The sequence below is a fragment of the Bufo bufo genome, chromosome 7, assembly GCF_905171765.1.
Source record: "Bufo bufo chromosome 7, aBufBuf1.1, whole genome shotgun sequence".
NCBI classification, from domain to species: Eukaryota; Metazoa; Chordata; class Amphibia; order Anura; family Bufonidae; genus Bufo; species Bufo bufo.
In genome coordinates, this window is record NC_053395.1 from 5,767,784 (window position 1) to 5,787,273 (window position 19,490).

General features: G+C 46.4%; 1 protein-coding gene across 7 annotated transcripts in view; it reads left to right on the forward strand.

Annotated features, from left to right (window-relative positions):
* Positions 1–19,490, forward strand: part of LOC121008275 — a 324,152-nt gene that overhangs the window by 296,016 nt on the left and 8,646 nt on the right. For all 7 annotated transcript variants that reach the window (XM_040440719.1, XM_040440717.1, XM_040440720.1 and 4 more), the window contains 2 exons: positions 11,611–11,709; positions 12,312–12,328. In XM_040440719.1, the coding sequence (XP_040296653.1) occupies positions 11,611–11,709; positions 12,312–12,328 (116 nt within the window). The remainder of the gene's footprint in view (positions 1–11,610; positions 11,710–12,311; positions 12,329–19,490) is intronic.

Below are 19,490 nucleotides of genomic sequence, written 5' to 3' on the forward strand. Positions count from 1 at the left end.
CATAAGACAATTGCCCAAAAATTTTCTTTCAGAAAATGGTAACACAAAAAGATATTTACTTTTCAGAATTGTTTTCAATGTGTAAAACATGTAAAACATACTGTAAAGGGATTGTCTGATCTCAGACAATGGGGGCATACGGCTTGTCTTATAGATGTGGGTCCCACCTATATCAGAGTAGACCCCCGCAAGGTGATGGCTGGAGGACTCCGGTCCGGCCACCACCAATCAGTCTCCCCATAGAAGTGAGTGGGAGAGCACCGCGCATGACCGGCCACCGCTCCCATTCACTTCTATAGGCCCGACGGTAATAGCTGGCTCGGCTATTTGTGGCGGCCCCATAGAAAATGAACGGGGGGTCGCTGCGTATGCGCAGCGCGCCCTCCACCACTTTCCTGGCTCCGTTCTCAATATAGGTGCGAGTCCCAGCGGTGTGACCCACGCCTATAAGACAATGCGGCAGAACCTAGCGATATTCCCCCATTGTCTGAGATGACACAACCCCTTTAACAGAAATAAAAACAATAGACATATTAGGTATCGCTGCGTCTGTAACTACCTGCTCTACAGTCGTGGCCAAAAGTTTTGAGAATGACACAAATATTAGTTTTCACAAAGTTTGCTGCTAAACTGCTTTTAGATCTTTGTTTCAGTTGTTTCTGTGATGTAGTGAAATATAATTACACGCACTTCATACGTTTCAAAGGCTTTTGTCGACAATTACATGACATTTATGCAAAGAGTCAGTATTTGCAGTGTTGGCCCTTCTTTTTCAGGACCTCTGCAATCCGACTGGGCATGCTCTCAATCAACTTCTGGGCCAATTCCTGACTGATAGCAACCCATTCTTTCATCATCACTTCTTGGAGTTTGTCAGAATTAGTGGGTTTTTGTTTGTCCACCCGCCTCTTGAGGATTGACCACAAGTTCTCAATGGGATTAAGATCTGGGGAGTTTCCAGGCCATGGACCCAAAATGTCAACGTTTTGGTCCCCGAGCCACTTAGTTATCACTTTTGCCTTATGGCACGGTGCTCCATCGTGCTGGAAAATGCATTGTTCTTCACCAAACTGTTGTTGGATTGTTGGAAGAAGTTGCTGTTGGAGGGTGTTTTGGTGCCATTCTTTATTCATGGCTGTGTTTTTGGGCAAAATTGTGAGTGAGCCCACTCCCTTGGATGAGAAGCAACCCCACACATGAATGGTCTCAGGATGCTTTACTGTTGGCATGACACAGGACTGATGGTAGCGCTCACCTTTTCTTCTCCGGACAAGCCTTTTTCCAGATGCCCCAAACAATCGGAAAGAGGCTTCATCGGAGAATATGACTTTGCCCCAGTCCTCAGCAGTTCATTCACCAAACTTTCTGCAGAAGATCAATCTGTCCCTGGTGTTTTTTTTGGAGAGAAGTGGCTTCTTTGCTGCCCTTCTTGACACCAGGCCATCTTCCAAAAGTCTTGGCCTCACTGTGCGTGCAGATGCGCTCACACCTGCCTGCTGCCATTCCTGAGCAAGCTCTGCACTGGTGGCACTCCGATCCCGCAGCTGAATCCTCTTTAGGAGACGATCCTGGCGCTTGCTGGACTTTCTTGGACGCCCTGAAGCCTTCTTAACAAGAATTGAACCTCTTTCCTTGAAGTTCTTGATGATCCTAGAAATTGTTGATTGAGGTGCAATCTTAGTAGCCACAATATCCTTGCCTGTGAAGCCATTTTTATGCAACGCAATGATGGCTGCATGCGCTTCTTTGCAGGTCACCATGGTTAACAATGGAAGAACAATGATTTCAAGCATCACCCTCCTTTTAACATGTCAAGTCTGCCATTTTAACCCAATCAGCCTGACATAATGATCTCCAGCCTTGTGCTCGTCAACATTCTCACCTGCGTTAACAAGACGATTACTGAAATGATCTCAGCAGGTCCTTTAATGACAGCAATGAAATGCAGTGGAAAGTTTTTTTTGGGATTAAGTTAATTTTCATGGCAAAGAAGGACTATGCAATTCATCTGATCCCTCTTCATAACATTCTGGAGTATATGCAAATTGCTATTATAAAAACTTAAGCAGCAACTTTTCCAATTTCCAATATTTATGTAATTCTCAAAACTTTTGGCCACGACTGTATATGACATGACCTATCCCCTCAGGTGAATGCCATAAAAATATAAATGTAAAAAAATAATAAAGATAGACATATTGTCGCGGTCTAGTTCACTGTGACACGGGTTACCGTGTTGCTCGCTTTAGTAGCTCTTGGGCGTACTGGCTGCGGTGGTCGCCGTGTAGGCTGATTACCTGATGAACGAACGAAACACTCATTCATCTGGTACCGTGATTCGATCGTTTGTGCGCACATGATCATTTACTGGAAGTAGATTGTGCTGTGTGATCACGATCTGCTGCCGGCAAACAACTAGTCAGTATGAGGAAGAACGTGGACAGTAGTGATCACTGCTCCCCGTACAATGGAGATCACTGCTTGGAAGTACAGCGTTCTCCTCCGTTAAAGAGCAGGCATTTGTCTGGAAGGAACGCTTCCTTCCCAACAATCTCCTACTCCGTCGCCCTTTGTAAAGGGACCTTACAGATTAGGTTATCAACTACAATGAGCTGCTTATCGAGAAACGATCTGATGTAGAGCAGTGCACACTGTATTGTCTGCTAAACTGCAAATATTCATGTGCATGAGCCCGAAAAATGAACAAGTAATATTTATTTTTGGGCCCCTACAATAATTTCTACTGGTGGGCCCTAGGCACCCCAGTCCGACACTGCGTGCCGACGCTGCTGCCCCTACCCGCGGGCAGGCTGCCAGGAACCCTCTTTCCCTCCTGCTGCCATGGGTCGTGCTGACAAGTACAGCTTAACTGTTGCTCCGTGCCAGAGTTTACATCCTGCCGGAGACCTGTAATGTTGTTAGGGCTTGTATGGGTGTGCCTCTTCTCCCTTATGGCTGGATTGCAAGGAGTATTTAACCCCTTAACGCAAAACTCTGTGCATGTATGGCGGGGGATGCATTGCCAGAATGCATTCCACCGTAAATGCACGGCGGGCTGATCGGGCAGGAGCAGGAGCTACATCCGCCCGATCACTGCAGGGGTCTTGCAGTCCCTGCTGTATCCGCCGACATCCCCTACAATACCGCAGTCAGCGCTGACTGCAACCTAGAAGTGGTTTTCTGCAGGTGAAGCAGCGCATCGGGTCCCCGCGCTGCTGTGGCGGGAACCCGATATGTGACAAGGCAGCCCAATGCCGAGGATGTCCAATCCCTTGCACGGCATCAGGACCTGCCTTCTACGGGTGCCGAGGAGATCCAGCCTCAGGCCCGTCTCCTAGGCAACCTGTTAGTGTATGACTCAGTGTACAGATGTATTGTAATGCATTGCAGAGGGGATCAGACCCCCAAAAGTCCCAGAGTGGGACATAAATAAAGTTTTTAAAAAAATAGTAAAAAATAGTGTTTTCAATAAAAAAATAGTTTCAAGTTAAAAAAAGATAAAAAAATGCCCCTTTCCCCTGATTTTATAATAAAAAAAAGAAAACACAAACAAAAAAAACACACATCTTGACCGGCTCTATAAATATATCACATGATCCACCCCGTCTGATAGACACCATAAAAAATATAAACTGTGTAAAAAAAAAAAGCCATTTTTGTCACCTTACATCACTAAAAGTTCAACACCAAGCAATTAAAAAGGCGTATGCCCCCAAAAATAGTGCCAATCTAACCGTCGCCTAATCCCGCAAAAAAATTGGCCACTTCATAGGACAATTGCCCAAAAAATAAAAATAACTATGGCTCTCAGACTATGGAGACATGATTTTTTTTCAAAAATGATTTTATTGTGTTAAAAGTAAAAAATAAAAAAAAAGTATACATTAGGTATCGCCGCATCCATAACAACCTGCTCTATAAAAATACCACATGACCTAACCCCTCAGGTGAACACTGTGAAAAAATAAATAGTGTCAAAAAAGCAATTTTTTTGGTCACCTTACATCACAAAAAGTGTAATAGCAAGCGGTCAAAATGTAATACGCACCCCAAAATTGTACCAATTAAATCGTCATCTCATCCTGTAAAAATGATACCCTACCTAAGAGTATCGCTCAAAAAATAAAAAATAAACGATGGCTCTCAGACTATGTAGACACTAAAACATGATTTTTTTTTGTTTCAAAAATATTAGTGTATAAAACTTAAATGAATAAAAAAAGTATACATATTAGGTATCGCTGCATCCATAACAACCTTCTCTCAGCAGACGTATTTTCTTCTGTTTAAGCCATTCTGTTGTTGATTTACTTCTATGCTTTGGGTCGTTGTCCTGTTACAACACCCATCTTCTGTTGAGCTTCAGCTGGTGGACAGATGGCCTTCAGTTGTCCTGCAAAATGTCTTGATAAACTTGGGAATTCATTTTTTCTTCGATGATAGCAATTCGTCCAGGCCCTGACGCAGCAAAGCAGACCCAAACCATGATGCCCCCACCACCATACTTCACAGTTGGGATGAGGTTTTGAGGTTGGTGTGCTGTGCCTCTTTTTCTCCACACATAGTGTTGTGCGTTTCTTCCAAACAACTCCACTTTGGTTTCATCTGTCCACAGAATATTTTGCCAGTTCTGCTGTGGAACATCCAGGTGCTCTTGTGCAAACTGTAAACGTGCAGCAATGTTTTTTTTGGACAGCAGTGGCTTCCTCTGTGGTATCCTCCCATGAAATCCATTCTTGTTTAGTGTTTTACGTATCGTAGATTCGCTGACAGGGATGTTAGCATATGCCAGAGACTTTTGTAAGTCTTTAGCTGACACTCTAGGATTCTTCTTCACCTCATTGAGCAGTCTGCGCTGTGCTCTTGCAGTCATCTTTACAGGACGGCCACTCCTAGGGAGAGTAGCAGCAGTGCTGAACTTTCTCCATTTATAGACAATTTGTCTTACCGTGGACTGATGAACAGCAAGGCTTTTGGAGATACTTTTATAACCCTTTCCAGCTTTACGCAAGTCAACAATTTCTAATTGTAGGTCTTCTGAGAGCTCTTTTGTGCGAGGCATCATTCACATCAGGCAATGCTTCTTGTGAAAAGCAAACCCAGAACTGGTGTGTGTTTTTTATAGGGCAGGGCAGCTGTGACCAACACCTCCAATCTCATCTCATTGATTGGACTCCAGTTGGCTGACACCGCACTCCAAGTAGCTCTTGGAGATGTCATTAGTCTAGGGGTTCACATACTTTTTCCACCTGCACTGTGAATGTTTACATGGTGTGTTCAATAAAAACATGGTAACATTTAATTCTTTGTGTGTTATTAGTTTAAGCAGACTGTGATTGTCTATTGTTGTGACCAGGGCCGATCCTAGGGTCACAGGCGCCTGGGTGCAGAAATATTTCTGGCGCCCCCACATGGGCGTGGTTATCTTACTAACTCCTCCCCTTTACAATGTTTCTATGGCAACAACTTCAGCCCCCAACTTCAGCCCGTAGGTTTTTATTTATTTTTTCTTTCTCTTTAGGTGTTAAAACATAACTTTAATTAGATTGCTCTAACACCTAAATGGGAAAAATAAGAATTTTAAAAACCTGCTTTTTCTAGTCTAGATGACCTTATGTTAATAGTTAATAGTAGTGTTAATAGAGTCTCAAAGGTCTGTAAAAATAGTGTAGCTGCTTTTATAGACCATTGAGACTCTATTACCACTACCATAAACATAAGGTCATCTAGAGAAACAGCAGGTTTTTAAAATAATTTGGGGGATCTGTGGATGACACATTGTTATGGGAGATCTGTGGATGACACATTGTTATGGGGGACCTGTGGATAACACACACTGTTATGGGGGACATTATACAGGGGTAATATAACTGAGGGGTATCAGGTAAATTATACAGGGGGTAATATAACTAAGGGGTATCAGGGTACACTATACAGGGGTAATATAAGTTATATTACCCCTGTATAATAATGTCCCCTGATACCCCTTAGTTATATTACCCCTGTATAATAATGTACACTGATACCCCTTAGTTATATTACCCCGCCCTGTATATTTTAACCTGATACCCCTCAGTTATATTATATAACTGAGGGGTATCAGGGTACATTATACAGGGGTAATATAACTAAGGGGTATCTATCAGGGTACATTATACAGGGGTAATATAAGTGAGGAGGGCTATCAGGGACATAATACAGGGGTGAGGGGTAAGATAAGTTATATTACCCCTGTATAATGTCTGATAGTAGCCTAGCCCTCCTCAGTTATATTACCCCTCATGTACCCTGATACCCCTAGTTATATTACCCCCTGTATAATTTACCCTGATACCCCTCAGATATATTATATAACTGATGGGTATCAGGGTAATACAGGGGACAACAGAGGATTCGTAGCACTGTGGGACAGGGGGGGGTACATACTTCTTTTTTTATATGCCCTCACCTCACCAGCTAGCAGGCGGCCAGGCGCGCAGGGTACTCAGATGTAGCGTAACGTGACGTGACGTGACGTGACCTCAGCCTGCGCCGCACAGCACGCACTCCCTCTCTGCCTCCGGCGGGTCCAAAACTCCGCCCCCCTATTTGAATACTAGCCACCGCCCACCGGCAGCCCACAGCCAGGTATTGTAAATGAACTGACCGTGCGGCGGGCGGCGTCAGCCTGCAAAACAGACAGGGGAATCAGCTGGGCGCCGGCACAGCTGAGTGAGCGACTGAGCGGGCATTATAAAATTGTGAGCGGGGGGCGGGGCCACAATAATTGCTGCGCGGCCGCCCACCCGCGCAGCTTAGAGGGAACACTGGCGTCACTGACATCCCGCTCGGCTCGCAGATTCCTCGGCGAATCGGCGGCTCGGCTTAAAAAAAAAAAAATGTCAAAAAAAAAAAAGTCCCGGCGGCTCGCTCGGCGCCTTTCGGGTGACAGCGCTGGGGTGCGGGGCACCCACTGCACCCCGTGTAGGATCGGCCCTGGTTGTGACTAAGATGAAGATCAGATCACATTTTATGACCAATTTGTGCAGAAATCCATAGAATTCCAAAGGGTTCACATACTTTTTCTTGCAACTGTGTGTGTGTGTGTGTATATATATATATATATTGTACATTGCTTAATTATATTGAACCCTACAAATATACAAAAGGGTTTCTGTGAAAATAGGGAAAGAAAATGAAAGTATTTGCTTGCAGGTATAGTAGCTGCTTTTGAGGTCACCTGCACTTCTGATAGAAGGCACAGCCACAGGTCCTGTCTCTTCTTTCCTGTCTGTCAGCTGCCCTGCTTCTCTCTATCGTACATAACATGCAAAATTCTTCTTTGGAATCCTAGATCTTCCCTTTACTTTCCCTGTCAATAAGCCGGATTGATTCCTGACTCTCCCTGATTGATTCCTGACTCTCCCTGATTGATTCCTGACTCTCCCTGATTGATTCCCAACTCTCCCTGATTGATTCCTGACTCTCCCTGATTGATTCCCGACTCTCCCTGATTGATTCCTGACTCTCCCTGATGATTTCTCACTCTCCCTGATTGATTTCTCACTCTCCCTGACTTTGTGAGATGGTTTATCTGGTAGAAACTGTAAGACACAACCAACCTCATTCACAGGCCAGCACAGGATGGCGTTCTGCTCGGGCACCTCCCTGCTGCAGAATTGCTTGGCTCATCCAGGCTGTCTGTCAGCCTAGGAGGCAATCAGGGCAAGCCCTCTCCCCAGGGGCTAAGCTAAAGGCTCATGGGCCCTGGTGCAAGAGTTCAGTATTCCTTTCCCTCAGTGCTTTGTGGCAAGAGGCAGGGGTGCACCAAGCCCCTCACTGTGGACTGCCATTCTTCCTGAGATTCTACGAGCGATCCAGGCGAGGGAGGTTAGTTTTGTAGGTGTCTTGAGCTTTATCCCACAAAACACCTCCCTGGTGAAGTGAGTGTTTAGCCGCAATTCTTTTCTTTTATCATGTTTTTATGTATTTATCTTACCAATGGCATCTACTAATTTTTAGGTAGGTGTGAAAGCAAGATAGTTGATTATCATTTAGTACACATGTCACGGATGAGAGTGGGGGAAACCCTCATCCGTGTGATGTTATGGAATAAGGAAGCTGCTCGGCCAGGACAACAGAATTAGGGAGCAGGTCACCTCCTAAAGTGTCCCTAACTCTGACCCTGACTCCTAACTGTATGAGCCAACCCAGATGGTAGGAGGGCTCATACTCAGGAATCTCGGGTCCCTACTAGCCCTCAAGAGATCCAGGAGCTGGGTAAGATGACCTGTTCCTCCAAGACACGGACGAACAGGAGTCTCACTGGCCAAGCTGTAAGGAAGGGGGAACATATACAGACATATGGATATGGCAGCTGAACTACCCCAGTTCCAAACCTACCTGCCACAGCCTCGCTGACTGGAACCCATGCACCAGTACTGCTGTCCACACACTAAGGACACAGCAAACAACATAACTCACACAGGAAACCAGATCCATAGCTACAATAAGGTGAGACATCACAGGAACATAAACTTCACGACATTGGATTTATGACCACAAGGGTGGCCCTCACTGGACAGATGGTATAAGACCAGGAGGATGACTCCAGCAAGGCATGGCTGGAGTACCCCTCAGCTACAGGCATCCAGCAGAGACTAAATAGCCCAAGTAGCCACACACAGACATACACACCCTGGAAAGGGAATTACCCCTTCCAACACCAGATAGGGTAGTGAAGCCACTTAAAGGGGAAGTGCACATACAAATAAACCCCGTGCACAACAAACAGGGAAAGTGCACACATATAACACAAGTTGCCATAGACAACTGCATGCATAGACAGTGAGCAGCCCAGCAACAAGCCCAGGCTGCTACAGTGCCAACAACACCATGTTGCCAGCGGCAACCGCACGTGAGGCTAACAACTTACAGCCCTCAGCTGCGGTGAACAACCAACTGACCGCTGGCAACTGCATGCGAAGTCTAAGAGTCACGACCATCAGCATAGTCGCGACAACACATTGATTATTAATATTATTTTCTATCTATTTTAGTATTAATCATTTTAGTAAATACCATTAGAGGTTTGGCCTCATTAGTAGGGTTTTCTTCTTTTTATTTTCTTTTTTATCCTTTCACTGGTCCCATTATAATTACCTTTGCAGTGACATTCCCTGCATATATGACCACCACTGGCAGCATTTTCCTTTATACCCAATCCTACACTTGTCCATCCTTTGGCGCCCTGCAGATATTCCCGGATCCCTTGGGAGACTATTCCTGGAGTTCCTGTTTTTTGATCTTTCAAACCCTTGGCTAATGTAGTGGTACAGCCTGAGGCATCTCCCAGCAGCCCCCACCGCTTCTCCAGTAGTCAGGGCTCCTCAACCTCAGCAGAATGAAGCAGTTGTTCCTTCCCTTCGTCTACAGATCCTGATGCTCCTCCTACTATTCGTCATGTGTTTCGCCAGCAATCGATCATCATGTGATGGCAAAGAGACAACAGTACACGTGCACTCATCCAGCAGAGCAGAAGCTGAACGTGCTCCTGGCCAAGTTGCTAGTACTACAGTCCCTCCATTTCCATATCGTGGACTCCCAAGTAGGGATGAGTGAACCCGAACTGTATAGTTCGGGTTCGTACCGAATTTTGGGGTGTTCATGACACGGACCCGAACCCGAACATTTTCGTAAAAGTCCGGGTTCGGGTTCGGTGTTCGGCGCTTTCTTGGCGCTTTTTGAAAGGCTGCAAAGCAGCCAATCAACAAGCGTCATACTACTTGCCCCAAGAGGCCATCACAGCCATGACTACTATTGGCATGGCTGTGATTGGCCAGTGCACCATGTGACCCAGCCTCTATTTAAGCTGGAGTCACATAGCGCCGCACGTCACTCTGCTCTGATCAGTGTAGGGATAGGATGCAGCTGCTGCTGTTAGGGCCAGATTAGGCAGGGATTTACTCATCAAAAACACTTACTGAAGTGATCGATCTACAGCTGTGGATCATTCAACCTCTGCTATTTAAATGCTCAGTGTTTTTAGGCTGCCCAGAGCGTTTTTCTGTCACTTTTTTCTGGGGTGATCGGTGGCCATTTTGTCTTGTGGTGCGCCAGCACAAGCTGCCACCAAATACATTTAACCATCAATAGTGTTTTTTTTTTTTTTTTGCTATATCCTACATCAGGGGCTTGGCTGTGCTTGCTATTTTATTGAGGGGTGAAATACAATTGCCAAAATAGCAGTACCCTAAATCTGGTGTTTCAGCTGTGGCTAGCCAATTGTAATACTGTCTGCTGTCTGCCGAAGCACAGTTTTTGTTCTGGGTTGAATACAATTCCCAACTTAGCAATTCCCTAAAAAAAATTTTTCTGCTGTATCAGGCCAAGTTTAAATCGATCCATAAAAGGGTATATTAGATTTAAGGTGCTGAAAGGGTCATCCTCAATAACTTCACACGCTACCATGCATTTCCAAGTCTAATTCTGTCCGTAAACGTATACCTGTCGGTATAAATGGCGAAGCAGTGTAACAATATTCACAGGGCAATTACACTGAGCCTACACTGTCCCTGCAGTCTCCCTATGCTCTCCCTACAGTGTCTGAAAACGCTCCCTACACTGTCCCTGCAGTCTCCCTATGCTCTCCCTACAGTGTCTGAAAACGCTCCCTACACTGTCCCTGCACTGTCCCTATCCAATATTCTACAAATAAAAGATTGCTAAAACACTATCCCTAGTATTTATCACGTCTCTCCCTATGCTCAGTTCACAGTAAAATGATGGAGACTGGGTGGGATTAGGCTTTTTGTAGGGCTGTGACATCACGGGTTTCTTTGACTTTGTAACACGTGTAGCCGCCATTTTAGGAAAAAAATTATTTGTTACTATGAAGCAAGAGGATATTCATATTTGTGGCGAATCAAAGTTTTCCTGAAATTTGTATTGAAGTAAATTTGTTTCACTTCGATTCTCTCAACACTAAATAGAACCTTCTCTGACATCTTGTCTTTTCGATTTCAGCTGCAGTCGGAAAAGCAAAGAATGTGTGTGATGGAGAAAGTAAACAGAGCACAAGTTCTTATACTATGGGTGAGACACAGAGAGAGTGATATGGGAGCACAGGCTGCCATGATATAGTCCCTGAATGCCACCACTGCCATGATATAGTCCCTGAACACAACCACTGCCATGATATAGTCCCTGAACACCACCACTACCATGATATAGTCCCTGAACACCACCACTACCATGATATACAGTAGTCCCTGACAACTACCACTACCATGATATAGTCCCTGAACACCACCACTACCATGATATACAGTAGTCCCTGACAACTACCACTACCATGATATAGTCCCTGAACACCACCACTACCATGATATACAGTAGTCCCTGACAACTACCACTACCATGATATAGTCCCTGAACACCTACACTACCATGATATACAGTAGTCCCTGACAACTACCACTACCATGATATAGTCCCTGAACACCACTATGCCATAGTATAGTTAATTATCTTCAATATAAAGCACAAATATTATGATCACTGTTCAGTGTAGATTAGACTTTCTTCTGCAGCACTTTGTGTATCAGTAATAATGATCTCAATATAAATCAGGGGATGGTGATGGAAGATCTGGCCCCGTACCTGCAGGAAGCGAGAAACCTGGAACACAGCCGGAAAAGAAAAGGAATTTTAGAGACTATTTAGATGTGGGTAAGATCTTTTAATCTGTAAAGAGAATCTATAGCCTAGTTCTTTATCTTCTGTACATTTCTGACCTCAGGGGGCACCGCTATGGGGGTGAACAATAGGCCAGATGTGGACAAGTCTGATATCTTCTCCACCTTACAGGACCTGATACCTTTGGGGAGACACAGTGTAATCCCCTTTCTATTCTACAGAGATGAGTCAGGTCACATATTTCCCCATTATGTCACCCATTCTTCTGGTGTCTCCTCATCTTCAGTTTCCAAACCAAACAAGTTCTGATTCTGTTCTACAGGAATGAACGACCTTTACTACAAATGCCCCAATAACCTCTAGTCTATGGTAATATTATAAGGGTTCTGGGTGTCATGTCTGACCACAATGTCATTATATCTGACATGAGATCCACACGCCTTATACTACAGGAACTTCTATTCATCTATTACTGCTGACAACCTGCCTGTATACCATGTCTGAGAGGTTGTCACAGCCCCGCCCCCTGTATTCTGTGAATACATTGAAGCACATGACTAAGATCTCTTGTATTTTCTTTCATGGTTTCATCAATGACTTTTAGTTTATAACCTTTTTCTTCTTATATTTTACAGAAATTGCCCCTCCAGAGGTGAGTATTTTCACTTCTGTTGGTCTAAAGTCTACGATGTTATCATTATACATGGAAACGTAGAGTCTATTCTGTTGTGTAATTGGGATGTAGCAGAGTTATGTTTGTTATTACCTGATATAAGACTATGCAGTAAGCTACTGTACAATGCTCCCATAGATAGCAGATGGCACATAGTGATATCTCCTCCTGTGATGTTATAGTGACCATGTCAGCTCTGCTACATCTATCCAGATGCAACCACAGTGATAATGTCCCGCTATCAGCCATAGACAGAACCAGGCAGCTCTTTCAGTGCGATCATAATACAGTCTGTGCTAAATGTGCACAAAAGATGACATACAGTATACATTGTCCGGACCAGTATGGCTACCAAAACCAGGGATGGCGGCCGTGTCACAGGACATCACCCCAAAGTGGAGCAGAAGTAATAAAAGCCAAATCCAGCAGTGCTGAGTCCACTCCACGGGGGTCCTGGTAATAAAAGGCACAGATAGATTACCGCCATATCAGGCTGACTGTACATCATTAGTTTCCATACAAGTTGTGCCCCCAACCAAGACCCAAGATTAGAGTTGAGCGAACCCGAACTGTAAAGTTCGGGTTCGTACCGAACTTTAGAGTTTTCGGCACCCGGACCCGAACCCGAACATTTACGTAAAAGTTCGGGTTCGGTGTTCGACGATTTTTATGGCGCTTTTTGAAAGGCTGCACAGCAGCCAATCAACAAGCGTCATACTACTTCCCCCAAAAGGCCATGACAGCCATGCCTACTATTGGCATGGCTGTGATTGGCCAGTGCAGCATGTGACCCAGCCTCTATATAAGCTGGAGTCACGTAGCGCCGCACGTCACTCTGCTCGGATTAGTGTAGGGAGAGGCTGCAGCTGCTGTCAGGGAGAGATCAGGGAGCGATCTTATCAAGAACTGGTTTATGTACTCAGCGATCTACAGAAAAAGTGCTTTGTGGGTGCAGTGCACAATTGTTTTAAGCCTGCCCCGAGCCAACTACTGCTGAAAACAAACTTTTTCAGTTTGTCACTATCAATACATAATCGGCAGCCATTTTATGCAACGATAGTGCACCAGCACAGGCTATCTGCATGTCTGCAAGTCCAGAAATACTGCTTTTTGCTTACTGGGGTTAAAAATTTACATCTGTTAAATATAGTGCACATCTGGGATTACACATGCATAAGTGACATTTAGGCCAGAAATACGGCTTTTTGGTTACTGGGGTGAAAAAACCCTCTGATATATTGCTATCACGACCATGGTCGTGACTCAGGATCCGCATGCAGTTGCCTGCGGTTTGGTTTTATTGTCAACCACATGGTGAGGGCTGTTAATATGTTGCCTCACGTGTGGTTGCCGCTGGCAACATGATTTGGTACTTGGCAGTATAGCAGCCTGAGCTGTTGCTAGGCAGATTGCTGTCAAGTGCATGCGGTTACACCTGGTTGGGTGTGTGTGTGTATGCACTTTGTATGTCTGGTGTGCACGAGGTGTATGTAGGTGTGCACTGTGACACTTTCCTTCACTGTGGCTGCCCGTGGCAACGTTTGGTATTGTGTACATGTGGTGGCAGTGTCTCGGCCTTCTGGCTGACTCCCAGGACATGGTTGCTACGCATGTCGTTGCCTGCGGTAACAGCTGCAGTGTGATGTTTATTTGGACACTTCCCCTTTAAGTGGCTTTTTCCCCATCCTCAGCCGTTACAACTGCACATCTAAGATGAGACGTGCATAAGTGAGTGTGACATTTAGGCCACAAAGTCAAATACATCTTTTTGGTTACTGGGGTGAAAAAACCCTCTGATATACTGCACATCTGTGATTACACGTGCATAAGTGAGTGTCACATTTAGGCCAGAAATACGGCTTTGGCATACTGGGGTTAAAAAAGCCTCTGATATACTGCACATCTGTGATTAGACATGCATAAGTGACTGTCACATTTAGGCCAGAAATACAGCTTTTTGGTTACTGGGGTTAAAAAAAAACCTCTAATATACTGCACATCTGGGATAAGACGTGCATAAGTGACTGTCACATTTAGGGCAGAAATACAGCTTTTTGTTTACTGGGGTGAAAAAACCCTCTAATATACTGCACATCTGGGACGTGCATAAGTGACTGTCACATTTAGGCCACAAATACCGCTGTCATATAGAGTTTAAAAAAAATAATTTGAGTGCAATACCCTACATCAGGGTTTATATTGGCAGTTAATTATTTTTAACAGACTTAACCACTTTTTACTTTGCTTTTTGAACGCTAACTATGAGTCAAACATCTAATAAGGGACGCGGTCATGGTCGTGGTGGTGGTGTTGGTGGAGCCTTTGGTGCAGGGAGAGGACGTGGCCGTTCTGCCACAGCTACACGTCCTACTGAACCTACTACCTCAGGTCCCAGTAGCCGCCAGAATCTACAGCGATATTTGGTTGGGCCTAATACTGTTCTAAGGATGGTAAGGCCTGAGCAAGTAAAGGCGCTAGTCAATTGGGTGGCCGACAGTGGATCCAGCACATTCACATTATCTCCCACCCAGTCTTCTGCAGAAAGCGCACAGGTGGCGCCTGAAAACCAAGCCCATCAGTCTGTCACATCACCCCCCGTGCATATCGGGGAAGCTGTCTGAACCTCAAGTCATGCAGCAGTCTCTTATGCTGTTTGAAGACGCTGCTGGCAGGGTTTCCCAAGGGCATCCACCTAGCCCTTCCCCAGCGGTGGAAAACATACAATGCACTGACACACAACCACTTATGTTTCCTGATGAGGACATGGGAAAACCACCTCAGCACGTCTCTGATGATGACGAAACACAGGTGCCAACTGCTGCGTCTTTCTGCAGTGTGCAGACTGAACAGGAGGTCAGGGAGGAAGACTGGGTGGAAGACGATGCAGGGGACGATGAGGTCCTAGACCCCACATGGAATGAAGGTCGTGCCACTGACTTTCAGAGTTCAGAGGAAGAGGCAGTGGTGAGACCGAGCCAACAGCGTAGCAAAAGCGGGAGCATGGTGCAAAAGCAGAGCAGCCGTCGCCAAAACAGTTCGCCTGCTACTGGCCACCGTCACCAGGGACCGAGCACACCAAAGGCAGCTTCAAGGAGTTCCCTGGCATGGCACTTCTTCACATAATGTGCTGACGACAAGACCCGAGTGGTTTGCACGCAGTGCCATCAGAGCCTGAAGCGAGGCATTAACGTTCTGAACCTTAGCACAACCTGCATGACCAGGCACCTACATGCAAGACACGGGCTGCAGTGGAGTAAGCACCTTCAAAACCAAGAAAGGGCTCAGGCCCCTCCTGCTCCCTCTTCTGCTGCTGCCTCGGCCTCTTCCTCCGCCTCTGGAGGAACGTTAGCACCTGCCGCCCAGCAAACAGAGGATGTGCCACCAACAACACCACCTCCGTCACCAAGCATCTCCACCATGTCACACGGCAGCGTTCAGCTCTCCATCTCACAAACCTTTGAGAGAAAGTGTAAATTCCCACCTAGCCACCCTCGATCCCTGGCCCTGAATGCCAGCATTTCTAAACTACTGGCCTATGAAATGCTGGCATTTAGGCTGGTGGACACAATCAGCTTCAAACAGCTCATGTCGCTTGCTGTCCCACAGTATGTTGTTCCCAGCCGCCACTACTTCTCCAAGAGAGCCGTGCCTTCCCTGCACAACCAAGTATCCAATAAAATCAAGTGTGCACTGCGCAACGCCATCTGTGGCAAGGTCCACCTAACCACAGATACGTGGACCAGTAAGCACGGCCAGGGACGCTATATCTCCCTAACTGCACACTGGGTAAATGTAGTGGCGGCTGGTCCCCAGGGGGAGAGCTGTTTGGCGCACGTCTTTCCGCCGCCAAGGATCGCAGGGCATCATTCTTTGCCTCCTGTCTCCTCCTCCTCCTACTCAGCTTCCTCCTCCTCTTCTTCCACCTGCTCATCCAGTCAGCGACAGACCTTCACCACCAACTTCAGCACAGCCAGGGGTAAACGTCAGCAGGCCGTTCTGAAACTCATATGTTTGGGGGACAGGCCCCACACCGCGCAGGAGTTGTGGCGGGGTATAGAAAAACAGACCGACGAGTGGTTGCTGCCGGTGAGCCTCAAGCCCGGCCTGGTGGTGTGCGATAATGGGCGAAATCTCGTTGCAGCTCTGGGACTAGCCGGTTTGACGTACATCCCTTGCCTGGCACATGTGCTGAATTTGGTGGTGCAGAAATTCATTCACAACTACCCCGACATGTCAGAGCTGCTGCATAAAGTGCGGGCCGTCTGTGCGCGCTTCCGGCGTTCACATCCTGCCGCTGCTCGGCTGTCTGCGCTACAGCGTAACTTCGGCTTTCCCGCTCACCGCCTCATATGCGACGTGCCCACCAGGTGGAACTCCACCTTGCACATGCTGGACAGACTGTGCGAGCAGCAGCAGGCCATAGTGGAGTTTCAGCTGCAGCACGCACGGGTCAGTCGCACTGCGGAACAGCACCACTTCACCACCAATGACTGGGCCTCCATGCGAGACCTGTGTGCCCTGTTGCGCTGTTTCAAGTACTCCACCAACATGGCCAGTGGCGATGACGCCGTTATCAGCGTTACAATACCACTTCTATGTCTCCTTGAGAAAATACTTAGGGCGATGATGGAAGAGGATGTGGCCCAGGACGAGGAGGAAGAGGGGTCATTTTTAGCACTTTCAGACTAGTCTTTTAGAAGTGCCTCAGAAAGAGGATTTTTGCAACAGCAGAGGCCAGGTACAAATTTGGCCAGCCAGGGCCCACTACTGGAGGACGAGGATGAGGAGGAGGTGGAGGAGGATGAGGATGAAGCATGTTCACAGCGGGGTGGCACCCAACGCAGCTCGGGCCCATCACATGTGCGTGGCTGGGGGGATACGGAGGACGCAGACGATACGCCTCCCACAGAGGACAGCTTGTCCTTACCTCTGGGCAGCCTGGCACACATGAGCGACTACATGCTGCAGTGCCTGCACAACGACAGCACAGTTGTCCACATTTTAACGTGTGCGGACTACTGGGTGGCCACCCTGCTGGATCCCCGTTACAAAGACAATGTGCCGTCCTTAATTCCCTCACTGGAGTGTGATAGGAAGATGCGCGACTACAGGCGCACGCTGGTAGATGCGCTCCTGAGAGCATTCCCGACTGACGCCGGGGGACAAGTGGAAGTAAAAGGCGAAGGCAGGGGAGGAGGAAGAGGTCGCCAATGCAGCTGTGTCAGCGCCAACACCTCAGAAGGCCGACATGTGGAAAAGCTTTGTCACCTCGCCGCAACAACCGGCCCCAACTGCTGATATGGAGCGTGTTAGCAGGAGGCAGCATTTGAACAACATGGTGGAACAGTACCTGTGCACACGCCTACACGTACTGACTGATGGTTCTGCCCCATTCAACTTCTGGGTCTCCAAATTGTCCACATGGCCAGAGCTTGCCCTGTATGCCTTGGAGGTGCTGGCCTGCCCTGCAGCCGGTGTACTCTCTGAACGTGTATTTAGCACGGCAGGAGGCGTCATTACAGACAGACGCAGCCGCCTGTCCACAGCCAACGTGGACAAGCTCACGTCCATTAAAATAAACCAGGTCTGGATCCCTCAGGACTTGTCTGTACCTTGTGCAGAATAGACAGTTCTAACAGCCTCAACCATCCATCCTTGTACTCCAGTGCACTTATTCCTTATTTTTTATTTATATGCCCCAATATTTTGGGGGATACCCCTATGTAAAAATGCTAAATAACACACATCAGTGTTGGCTACCTATTCCTCCTTCGCCGCCGCTTACACCTAGACCGCCACGTGAGCCTTTACGGCCACATCCACCCATTCACCGCCTCCTCAGCCTCTTCCTCCTACATCATTCCTATTTTTTTTGTTTAAGGTCTTTTATGTTTTTTTAAGTCATTTCCCTATCCACATTTGTTTGCAGAGCACTTGCCATGCTCTTAAGCACATTTTGCTGCCTTTTGCAGCCCTCTAGCTCTTTCCATGATATTTTTACAGCCATTTTAGTGCTCAAAATTTCGGGTCCTCATTGACTTCAATGGGTTTCAGGGTCAAGTTCGGGTCCCGAACCCGAATTTTTTTTTCAAGTTTGGCCGAACCTGCCGAACCCGAACATCCAGGTGTTCACTCAACTCTACCCAAGATCCATATTCACAAGTGTATAAACCAGCAGGTAAGTGATCTCAGAAACCAGTGCCATGTCTGCACGGAGGGAAATAATACAAGTGTGTCAGTGACCCCATAATAACTGCAGACATGGAGGGGAAGGGGACCTTACATGAATAGCAAGAGATACAAATATAAAAGAAAAAGAGTGATAAAAAAAAAAACCACATGAAAAATGCCTCAAGTCTGAACAGTGACAAAAAAATATGATGTAAATAAATAATATAGCAACTCTGTATAGTGTTACATATAAATTACCATAAATACAATAAAAAAGGAAAACATGAATAAAAACACATGATGTGTAAACACATAAAAAAACGCACATCATTTTCTTTGTTCCGCTCCATTCCTCATGCATCATCTTAAATGCCTGAAGCCCCTGATCTTATATCTGTAAATGACAAACCATGTGTGAGCGCGGCAGACGAAATACAGACGACACACGAGGAGGTGCCGCTCTATAAATGATAAACACAAGAAAACATTCTACTTATAGAAAGAATAAAAACCTGAATGAATCAGAGGAAGGCGCTAACGTCCAGAGCTTCATTCAGGGTCGTTGGTACCGCTGAGCTCCGGGTGCTCGCCCCTACAAATTCTCTCTGGGCCAGAATCTTCTCTTGTTGTCCGCCCTTTGCTTGGTTAATTCCGTACCTACCTCTTCCCCTGAGGCCAGAAGAGTCACAGCCATGATATGCCTGGAAACGATGGGGAATAGGCCACAGTTTGTGCTTTTCCTCGGCTAGGAACCCCAGAACGTGATCTCCTCCTCCATCACATGGAGCAGTAGCCGAGGACATACAGTCAGGTCCATAAATATTGGGACATGGACACAATTCAAACATTTTCGGCCCTATACACCACCACAATGGATTTGAAATGAAACAAACAAGATGTGCTTTACCTGCAGACTGTCAGCTGTAATTTGAGGGTATTTACATCCAAACCAGGTGAACGGTGCAGGAAT